We start from the raw sequence: 12,330 nt of genomic DNA, 5'->3' as shown, positions 1-12,330 counted from the left end.
GGACTTATTACAGGGAACAGAAAATTTACCCCAGGACTGCCCCCTGTGCTACTAATTGTCAGAGGCAGTTCGTAAATGCTTTATCCTATGCATGGGTCCCCTTAAATTATCTATGGTATGATCCCAGTAATTCTTATTAGGGTTAATATATAACTACTGACCATGGGATGGGCAAGGCCAATCTATAACCAAATGGGATGAGTTAATTTGAGCACAAAAAGTGTAACTGGCTAGGCTTAAAATGGCCTGCAAGAGATGCTAGCCTAATACTTACCTATGAATCTATGGGATGTCAGACAGAGACTAATTTTTTGTTTGTTAATGTTGTCTTTCTGGGAAGTGTGGGTCGTTTACTGGCATTTCCATTTTCCATTTACAGGGGCTTGCAAATGAACCTTGATTTAGATATGGAGGTCTTTAATACAGATTTTTTTATAAGTTGGGCCTGGTATTAGCATTTAAAGGTGGAAAGAGGAACTGGACTATGCTTGGAGTGACCATTTGGGTTTGAAAGTTTTTATGACAGATGGTTAATTGGTGGAGTACTACAAGAATATAGGTAGCATAGTGGGAATTTGAACCAGAAAGGACTGCATAATGCATGGTTATTTTAGGATTTTTTTTGACTGTGTTGGAAGTTGATTAAAAAATGGAAGACTGAACTGTCGAGGAAGTGAACGGCTAAAAAGCTGAATGTGGTATAAACATTTTACTTAATGAGAAGAAAGTGATGTCATGTTATTTCCTGTTGTAAGATTTAGGAAGGAATATGGAGAGAGAGTCCCTGCACAACATGGTATAGGTGTGGAGAGTCAAAGATGCTTTTATTACTGTCTTGACAAACAGAAATTTCTCAGAGTAGATAGAAGGCACAACTAGCAAGTACGAGACATAACAGTCACATAAACATGAAGCTAAAATAAAAATCAGGAGCACAAGAAACCAAACAGCTGATGTATTGCAATCAAAAACGTCCACACATGGTTGCTGCATTTTGGGACAATTTTAAGTTTCCACATTTCTTTGTCACAGTACTGCATTGTGGTGAACCGGAAAATGTATATCCCACTACCCTTTCTTTTGTCTTACTGCATAAAGAAAATGTTTATGAAACTGTACTTTGGAAAAAAAAATGTGAAATGCAAGTGTATCTGAAAGTCACAAAGAGTAAGAAGTGCAATATATACAAACATGCAGGCAATGTGAACTGCAGACTTTGTCACTGAAAGCTGGGAGTAAAAGTTTACAGCAATAATAATAACCTGTAGTGACTTGTGGTAAAGTAGGTATGTGTACTACAGATGAAAAGACTGCATTCTATGGAGTAGGAATGCAGCCAATTCTCTTCTGTATGCTGACTAGAGCTGTTGGGATAAGACTAAAGATGTCTGTTCAGCAGCTCTGTTTATGTCAGAAAGCAGTTCTGGTAACTTAATCATTCATTTTTCTGATACCTGATTAATTCTATTCAGGGTCCAGGGAATCAGTGCTGGATGGGACACCATTCTGTTGCAGAACACACACACACACACACACACACACACACACACACACACACACACACACACACACACCACACACACACACACACACACACACACACACACACACACACACACAAAAGTATACCACCCAGATATCTATGGGGAATTTAGAAAACTGACAATTCACACTTTGGGAAAAGGGAGGAAAACAGAAACCCAGAAAACCCACATGGACACTGGGAGGACAACTAGACTTAGTACAGAAAGCACTGCAGCTGGGAATTGAACCAGTGAACCAAGTGCTGTGACACAGCAACACTAACCATTACACCACAGTGCCACCCCCCTGACAATTAATTTAACATGAAAACAGTAGTTAATTTTATCTTTAAAACTGAACATTTTTCACTTATTTAAAGTCATACCTCCTTTGAAATCTTTTGAAAATGCATAACTTATTTCCTGGGGTAAGCTTCTATGTTCTGACTTCTATTATAAGGCCTAGCAAACCATTTGCACTACTCAGAGTTACAGATGTAACACATTTAATAGAAGAGGGCCCTTAGATGCCAACACAAACAGGGCTGCCAGCTCTAAAGCATGTAATGTGTCATTAGTTGTAAAACTAATAGTGAAAGGTATGCTCTAAATATTCACAACATACCAGTGATTCAATTACAGAAGTCGGGTACATGAACTGTCTCCCAGTTATAAAACACCTGTTCACATTTAAAATCATTTGAGATTACTATTAGTAGCAGATAAGCATTATTCTAACCCAATAAAACAAATTTACAACTGCAAAATGTACTTGTCTGCACTATTTCTGCATATGTACTACAACTCAAGACATAAACAGTTGTAAATATTTTTTCTGTGTGATACTTGTTGAATAAGCAGTCAGTGTAATTAGAGTGACCATCTTTACTGACAGACTACTTAAGACATATTGCACAGACATATAGCCATTTTATGTAGAAGCCAATATATTGCACACACAAAAGTAACATTTTGTATTATACAAAATGAGACATAGTGATTTCTCTCAGAAAATCACATTTCATTGTTTTGGTGTTTCATTGGAGAAAGGTCAGCCCAAATCCCAGCAGCTGCTGGCCATGCCTGATTGTCCTGTGATGGAACACCTCAGATAGCTATGCTGAAAGGTCTGAGATGACCAACTTTTCCATCTTGTTTCCAAGTTCTGTGGGAGAAACTAGGTCATCTGACTCGTACTCATCTTCAAAGGAGCTGGAAAGACAAACAGTCATTACTGAGAATGCTTAACGGTGGGACAGCAAATGTCATCATGTATATTAAAGTCCTGGTTAAGAAAGTCCAGAAATATCACTGTTTTATGTCTCTGACTACAGCACCTGCACTGCCCTTTTGCACAACAACTGTATGTGGATGCATAAAAAGCCTATTCACTACTGTGTACATCACCATATAAAGCAAGTACAATATAAACGCTGGGCACATTAGTTAATGTTTTTTGTTCTGTTTCTCATTTTACATAATGAATCTTCCCCAGAAGCCTAATGAATTCAGTGGATAAAACTTTCAGTTGCTTTTGGCCCACACTTTGTAGCTTGTTGGGAACCTGATGATAACTGGTGTACCGCCACAGTCAAACCATGTACATCCCATCCTTTGACACCACAGTGAACTTAAATAGCCAGTGCTGTGAACTGAAGTTCTGAAGGTCTGATCCCTGTGACATACTCCTTTTTCTGTTTCGTGGAGCCTTCTCTTTTAGCCTTCATGAATAGGGGTTGTGCACTGGTTGTGCCACAAATAATTGAGGTTCAACTTATGAGTACCAGAGGGGGTGGAATGAAGTGTACAACTTCTACCTGTTCCATTTTAGGTATACGATCAGCAATGGCATGTGGTCTTCAGGTGGAGGTCTAGGATACAGTGACTGGTAGGTGATGGATGCTGGAAGGATATTAAGTGGGTTTTCTTATTTTTAGTCTCATAGTCTATTCTAGGTGCAGATTAAGGCCCTACATTTGCACTTTGACTTGTACCAGTGAGATGTGAGATGTGAGATGTCTGTAACTGCAATGCAATGGAGAAGGATAAGGTAGAGGTTTACAATGGTAGTCAGAGGGCACAAGGCTGGAAACATCTGTGGACTTAATAAATACAGCCTCCAATCAAGATTCCCAAAGCTAGACTATGGAGTACAATTCTGATAAGCTGACAGCCTCAGTGGTGCTGTGTCTACCACATGGATAGAGGTTGTGAAATCTGGGGGTGGTCTGTGAGAATCTTCAGTGTTGACTTACTTTTGTGTAGATGATTGGTTCTGTGTAAATGTATCACATTTCATGTTTTATTAATTTGTTTAAATGTGTTGATTGAAAATGTCCAGCTGAAGAGATCCTATTTTCATTGGAGTTATGAGGATAAAAGATCCACCATAAACAAAACACAATGTGACAGTGACACAAACTGAGCAGGTACACATAAAATACAAAATTATATTTATTAAGCATTTATTTGGGAAAAAGGATGACATTTACCAGTGCAACTACATATACAATACAAAAGGTGACCTAGGTGATCTGATACAGTTTATTGTATACTAACAAAATGTTCAGATCGTTTTATTTATTTATTTATTTATTTTACATTTTTATGTATTATAAAATTATTATACAATTATTGTACATATTTTACATTTATTTCAATGAAGAGCAAACAAAATAAGGGTTGATAACAACAGTAAAGAGTATCTGGTTTTGAAATCAGTTTTAATAAAACATCCCTTGAAAACCTCGTATCATACAGCTTTAAGTTGGCCGAGTGCATTTTCAGTGCCTTATCAGAACCCATTTAGAATTAAAATTCCCTGAAACGGAAGATAATGAAAAGCGAACCTTATTCCACGGTTTACCTACAAAGTTTCAATAGCGCGCATCACAACATATATTTCAGGTTTTAGTGAAATGCATTAGTTAACCCATAGAGGATCAGAGGTCATATCAAGGCTTGTACCAGCTCAGTCTGCTGGACAAGGTAATGTGTAACATAGTTATGAGCAAATTTTGGCTCTGGATAGCAGAGATGATGGTCAAACTCCATCCAGCTTAAGCTATGTTGGGAAAAACAATGTTGGGCTTTTGCAAGATGACCTATAGTAAACCAGGAAATTAAGTGAAAGTGACTGTAAATCTGTTAGTAGGTGTTCTGATTATGAACTGAGGCCAGTAAATTAACAGTTATGGTGGATTGTCTTGCACTGAGTAGAAGAAATGATCTAAATCTAGCATGATGGCCTAGCTTTTGACTGGCCTTAATGAAGACAGCATTGACCTGAGAGTTAAATGAGCCTATCATTAGTTGGCACAGGCAGTAATTTAATGGAGACATAATCTTGAATTTTTAAGTTATTGAAGGCGATGATATTGATTGTTTCAATGAGGAAATGGCTGACAGACTATCTCTATATGGCATGAGCTAGAAAGTATATGTAGCTGGAGTCCTACAATTGTAAGCCTTGGCTGCACAGACCTGAGGTAGCTTAGTACTAAGTGGGGATAATTACTCTTTGCAAGGAGGGTGCCCATATGAGCTGTATTAGTGCACCAACATGGCAGTTTCATAGTGACATGCAATGTTATGGAAGTCTAAGAATAAAAGAGGTCCTAATATTGAACTCTGATGGACCCCAACGTTCAGTACAAGTGGTTTCATTATTAACAGACTGGAATTTATTTTCTAAGTAACTAACAAACCACCTGCTGGTGTTGAGTGACAGATCATACATCAGTGTATTTTTAATAATGTCTTATGGCTAAGTGTCAATGCCTTTAGAGGTCGAAGAAAGAGTGACCAAACAACCTTGTTGTGGTTTATTTGGGTACATATGCACTTACTGACATCTTACAACACTGAACCAGTTCCATGTGCAGATCTGTAGTTATGATAAAAGTAAGAAATGAGAACCCTTCTTTTTTGTAAATTCTACTGTAACCTTAAAAATCAACGGCAGACGGCCACTTACTGCATCACCCTATTTTCCAACTACATAAAGATTACCGGGTGCTGATATCAGGATCCACCCTAATATAGTCTAATCTCACATTAGGTTAATTCTAGTGACAAGATTCACTAGTTGAGAGAGACCATGAAGTTCTGGGGAGAACTATAATGAATTATCATAAGTATTTTATCAGAGTGTGTGTGTGTGTGTGTGTGTGTGTGTATATGTATATATATATATATATATATATATATATATATATATATATATATATGTATACATCTATACACACACACACACACACACATACATATATATATATATATATATATATATATATATATATATATATATATATATATATATATATATATATATATATATAAATCACTCAGTAAAATAATCTCATTCCTTATGTTTGATGCACATGTTCAACTAAGGACTTCAACACCATTAACCTTTATTTGAACTAGCATGGATTCTGTTTGAAATGACAATGGGGTTTGTTTAAGAAACAGATACGTGAGGTATTCGTGAAATAAAATAATAAAACTGCCACATGTACTGCAGCTTATGTTACTGTTACATGTAAAGACAACATACCTAAGAGGAAAGATTACAGAGTATGGAACAGCATTATTTAGTTAGTTGCCAGAAATAGCTATGACATTTGGTTTGTACATTGCTAGCCAACTCTGTAGCAAATGATTTTTATTTTTAATGCTCACACTAAGAGGGACTGATTTCAGACTCACTGAATACGATCACGGACCTTGGTTCAGCAATAAACTTGTTCCATAATGGTCCAGTACTTAGCTGTAGATCTCCATCAAATAGAATCAAGGAATTAAGGATCACGGTGTTATAATACCTAGTTTAGGGAGGGAGGGTAACTTGAGGTGGTTGGAGAAGGCAACCATCCACGCCACTGTCTCTTTGCATAAAGGACCACAAACTTTTCCTTATACACCCACACTTTCTTAAATCCCAGAAAAACCCAAAAAGCAAGTGAGTCATCAATAGGTCTGGGTACAGTGGTCAGTGTCATTTGTATTGTTAAATGAGGGGAAAGTTAACAATGGAAGTAATCTGTGATCTAGATGAGTGTGGACATGAGAGTCAACTAGGTGGTCCAGCCATGAACCAGTATGTACAATGACACATGCTGGCAGTATAGTGCTGTTACACAGTAATAAAAAGGGCATCTCAGAGGTGATCTTCTGTGACTGATGGAACACAGTTTCAGTGACCTACTGGGAAAATATTGTTTTCCATCTCACATGAAGAGATCAACCAGGTGATGTAAACCTTGGCTCGAGATGATTGTCACTGCTGAAATGACACCCCGACCTCATGTGCAAAATGGGAAAAGGGGTTGAGGATGGATGGATGAAGAGAAGACCTTGTTACCAAATATCAGGCCAGCAAGCCACTGTAAGGACACAAGTGCATTAGATATGATTTGTTGCTTTAGACATATAATGCCAGCTGAGATTATGTTCACATATACAGCAAGTGCAGTTTTATTCAGCATCCTGCATATTTACATATAACAGTATTGCTAGGTACTGTGTGGGTCATATTATGAATGCATGGTGAAGGACAACTGTTACAGCACTAAGTCATTAAGTATACAACAGTAGTGAAAACAGTTACTGCACAATCCACAGAACACACACCCCTTGGGTGTTAAGTATATAAAGAAATAACAGGCCACAATAACTTGCTTAAAAGAACTTTAAAGTGTCAGGTATACCAGTATCTTACAATGGTAACAAACTTAGTACAAAGGAGAACATAGTAATGTGCATTTGTGACATTCCAAAATCTACAGAAAAGTACTATCCCCATGAAACAGGCAGGATAAACCTTCTCGGGGATCCAGAAAGGCTTACCACCTGGCAGAAGCCTTTACTATGAAGGTTTCCACAGTGTGGTAAGCTCAAGTAATTCATAGGCCACTCTGTTGTTACCGCCTAACATGAGCACCAGCTGTAGCACTGGCAGTGGACTCACTGGCAAAGGTGAACACAAATGCAGCACTCCAAATGTATAGATAATGCTAATTAGCCATGTGCAATATCCCAGAAATGGCACTGACACTACAGCAGTGCTCTGAATTGCTCTACCATGTTATTTTGGTCATGAGGAAGAAAACATGTGTGCTCCCCATTTTGTCCTATGATTGACCGGGGGTTTAACATGACGGTAGGTAGGTACCCCAAAGTCATCCATGTGTGTGTGTGTGTGTGTTTGTGGGCATGGATGCAGCTGCTGGATGTCTGTTTGTTTGTAGATGTTTGTGAATAGCTGTCTGGGGAGAAAAGCTGCTACCGCTGATCAAAACAGTATCTGATCGATTGTGCTGCCTGTTTTACTGTTGAAGATCAGGACACAGTGCAGACTGGGAAGTTGCCCTTCCCCCACTGTAGTGTGATCTCAGAGTGGACAAAAAAACAACAGCTTTCTTTTTTTTGTTATATTTTTGATAGGCTATTCATCAACACATTATGTTTGATCAGCTGCCTTTCAATGTACTGACATTATATATGTATATATATATATATATATATATATATATATATATATATGTGTGTGTGTGTGTGTGTGTGTGTGTGTCTGTGTGTGTGTCTGTGTGTATCTAGTGTGTGTGTTGGGAGTCATTAGTGCAACTGAGACACATGGGCTGGGAGTGGGAACACTAACATGATCAGGTCTGACAACACAGTGTTTAATTCAGAAATGTGGTAATTAGCTGCTAATAAGGTATTTCTCAGTTTAGCTTTTCCCGAAGCATAGCTAGGGCAGGATGAAGAGTGTGGCTGCCCAGTGTGCATGATATTAGGGTACTTGATCAGCAGTTGCAGGTAGAGCCATATTAAAATGAATGCAAACACTGTATTTGCAGCCAGGGCTGAAGTGCTTCATGTGTAGTATTCTAACTGTAGTAAGCCAGTTCTTACATTTGTAACAGGCAGTCTGTTACAGTTTTAAAGCTAAAGAACTTATTTTTGTTTTTGCTCAAGTTAGAGTTGAGGGGAGCTAGATTGGGGGAACTGCAATGGGTGTTAGTCAGATCACTGGGCCTTTACCGTGTCTCTGAACTAGAGATTATTGCCAATGTGCTCACTAGTAGTCTTGTATTGTAAAGTTAGCACTGGCAGTGATAATCTTTCTGAATACTGGGGTTGACTCTGCTCACAACACCTAAATTCCAACAGGAAGTCAGACTTCTGCTCAGTCACAGAAGGTGTACTTTTTCTTCCCAGTACATCTCCATCCTTCTGTAGCAGATGAAATTATTTCTAAACAACTTGTATATTTACTGTTTTGTTTATTGTAATTTACAACTTCATTAATCTACAGTACTTTGTAGACCTTAATTACAAGATATGATGACAATGGTGGGGAGACTAAGTGTCAATTTAGCAGTGATTGTTAGTATTACTTTTGAGGTTCCAAGTTGCAGACTGAAAGATCAAATATTAGGACCTCTCTATGCCCATGAAAGAGCAAATGAAAAGTTACTAGGCCATAAATAACATTCTGAAGTGTTCATTCCCTGTGTTGTCATGTTTCCTTAGTTTCATACAAATGTGCTCTCCAAAACCTAACATTTCCACATCAGGATTCAGCAAATCAACTTCTTGCAAAAGCATGACATCTCTAACACACACACTTTTACAAATATGGACCCTCTTGTCCCTTATGGATCTTCTAAATGCCAGTCTTAAGAAATTATGTTATAAACCATAAGAGTAGTTGGGTTCTCTCAACTCTCATTTGCCTAGTGTGTGACCCAGAACAAGTCACTTAACCAGACAGTGCTTTGAGGCAGCTGGAAATTTGCGCTCACCTAGTCAATAATCCCCTGGACTACAAGCTTAAGTAACTGCCTGTGAACCATAACAACCCTTCTTTTCTGCTGTTAGGGCTACTTCTGGTGTAACTTCACAGAAGGTCTTACTAGGCCATCATTATCTAGGGGTCTTGATATGATAAATGTTGCCCTGATGAGCACACGAAAATGTGTTGGATTGTCAGATCTACTAACTGATTAAGTAGGACGTTCTCCCATGCTTACATGTCCTTACACTGAATATATCACATGATGACTGACTCCTGCTCCATCGTTTTACATGGTACAGCACCATCCTTGTGTAACTCAAGGTACAGTTACAAGCTGTCATGTCCCACACCCTTTCTCTGAGTAAGACAACAGCACTCCTGATCTTCAGACCTTGCTTAAAGCCTGATCTTGGAATCTACATGTTGTCTGTTGGCTAAAGGTTGCAAGAATGTCGACTATCTGCTTTGATGCTAGAAGGATGAGTATAAGTACCTTATTATGCACCTCTATAACCTGATTAAAATATTATTGGTGTATTTCAGAAAATCTCCTAGCCAGTGTTCCTTGTAATTTACTTGTCAGGAAGACCATTTCTGACAGATCTTCCATTACATTTCTGACTAACTCTGCCCATGAATTTTCCTAGAACATAAACAAAGATAAAGTAGTTTTCGTCAGTGTTTCTTTTCCTTTGCTGTTGTTTGAGAATCCTGTCTTACATACAGAACTCTGGAATATTCACGTGGGGGTCCACTAACACAAATGCTATTTCCTTTCACCCAGCTTCAGGTTTTGTGTAGCTTTGGTGTTATTATCCCTTTAGATTTCTATGTGACTATGCTGTTGTTTAGCTTTTGCTGTTTTCCATTAAGGACATATTATTCACTCTACTGAATACTGCGCTGACACAGCCATTTACCTTACGTGCATTGTACTTGCATTCATGTTTCCCTAATAGTTATCCTAATAATTCACCTTAAATGCTTTCTACATACGAATCAAGATTTTTTTCTCATCTGCTTATGTAAGTTTGCAGTACACAACCCTGCCAACATTTACACTACTTATATTTGTGTTTCTTCACTTCATTTTTAAAGTTTTTGTGAAATACGTCTGTTACTTCTTTTAAAAGTGTCAAAAAACTTAAGTTGCTCTGCCTTTCTTATTTTTATAACTATTCTTACTCATGTTTTTGTTGTATCATGAATGGTTCTTTTTATAATTTTTTTATTTCCTTCCATTCCTCTAGTGCTGTTTATTCAAATTAATCTGTCATATATAACTTATCTCATATGAGCATTATATATTTATTTCTGTATGTCACTGCACATTTACATTTTGTATATTAACAATTGCCTTTTCTATGTAAATATATTTCTGTCTTGACGTTTGTTTCCACCTGGGATACATTGAAAATGAACTCCAAGTCAATGGAAACCCAGTCAACAAAACTTAAAGATATAAATAAAACAAAATAATAAGTAAATAAAAGCTTCTGATACTAGGATGAACAACTGTCTTCTCTCATTCTTTTTCTTTTGTTGCAATCTTACCATTAGCTGTACCTTCTCTTACACTCATTTTTAAATCTTACACAGTTATTTTTCAATGCCTTACTCTCTTCCTTAGGGAACCTTTGCAGAGATTCTCCAATTAGCCTCTCTCAACAATGAAAATCAAAGATAAAGTGTCTCCTACAGTGTTAAACTTAAATAAAGTCACATGACACGATTCTATCCATTCATGACCTGGGAGCACCTGTCTACTTAAGTTGTACGACACACATGGAATTTGTGAATCAAACTCAGTTTAATTCAATATTGGTCAACTACAACATACTCTCTTAAACAATTAAACCATCTATACTGTAATTACAGACAACATTTTGTAAATAAGTTTAAAAACTTGCAGCTTCCACATTATATTTCATTTAAAAACTTACCCTTCCTGCACATGCTCATTAGCCGACTCTTCAGCCACCAGGATTTCATATTCATCTGCAGCATACTTATCCCAGTCCGACTGCTCTGGAACATCACTGTCGACATCCTACACAATAGCAACACAACAAAGTGGCAAGTACATAACCCAGGTCTACAGCACACATTTCAACTCAGAGTATGTTGAAGGTGTTTACACACCAATACATAAAAAGGTAGATCATTTTGCATGCACAAATGCAATGTCTGTATTCACACAGGTGTTCATAACTGCATAACAGTTTTATTTCAAATAAATTATTTTTGTCACTGATTAGGAAAGGAAGGCTAAGAAAGAGTATTCTGTTTTGGCTTATCTTAAAGTTGGCATGCAATGATTTTGAGAAGAGGAGAATATTACAACTGCCATTCCTTTTAAAAGTTTGATTCAACTTACAGAAAGAGACTGCTAGGGAAATCTAACTTTTAGCTGTTTTTTCTAGTACTTTAAGTCTCTAGTCTGTTTGCAGATATTTTTGCAAACACTAACACCAAATTTAAGGTGTCCCACCCTCTTCATGCTGAACATTCTTCTGTACCAGGAAGGAGATGTTTTAGTTATCTTCTCATCCAAGCACCAGAACTCTCTACACTTATTATGCAAATATTATGGCCACTACATAATTTTTTATGTTTAACTACTTGCTCCTCTTTTAACTCCTACATTATTTCAGCACTGCTTCACCATCAACATTTCAAAATTTTAACCCTTTTATACCTTTCACTACTGAAGTCTTTTCTCTGAAGGAAATCCAAAATAGTTTAATCACCTTTTCATTTCCAAAACCACATCATTCATCTTCTTAAAATCCAAGCTTTCTCAAAAATGGACCACTGATAGTCAGACATCACTATCAGGCATCCATCACCTGCAATATGTTGTTCTACCTCTTCCTTCCACTTCCCATAAATACTGCTCCTTAAATATACATTGAAGTACACATTGCGGTTGAACTTATTGTCAAGTTTTCTGACCTATACATTTTTGCAGTATATGTATTTATGTGCACATATAATATACTA

General features: G+C 37.3%; 1 protein-coding gene across 1 annotated transcript in view; it reads right to left on the bottom strand.

Moving 5' to 3' along the window:
• Positions 1-236: 236 nt before the first annotated feature.
• LOC122801247 (serine/threonine-protein phosphatase 2A regulatory subunit B'' subunit alpha-like) overlaps positions 237-12,330 on the bottom strand; it is a 139,279-nt gene continuing 127,185 nt past the window's right edge. The window contains exons 8-9 of the mRNA XM_044070800.1: positions 11,271-11,377; positions 237-2,735 (exon numbers count right to left, since the gene is read on the bottom strand). Coding sequence (XP_043926735.1) covers positions 2,639-2,735; positions 11,271-11,377 — 204 coding nt within the window. The 3' untranslated portion in view covers positions 237-2,638. The remainder of the gene's footprint in view (positions 2,736-11,270; positions 11,378-12,330) is intronic.

The sequence above is a fragment of the Protopterus annectens genome, chromosome 4.part1 (genome assembly GCF_019279795.1).
Source record: "Protopterus annectens isolate FY-2018-M chromosome 4.part1, PAN1.0, whole genome shotgun sequence".
NCBI classification, from domain to species: domain Eukaryota; kingdom Metazoa; phylum Chordata; order Ceratodontiformes; family Protopteridae; genus Protopterus; species Protopterus annectens.
The sequence above is the reverse complement of the archived record's forward strand: the minus strand, read 5'-3'. Positions and strand labels throughout refer to the sequence as shown.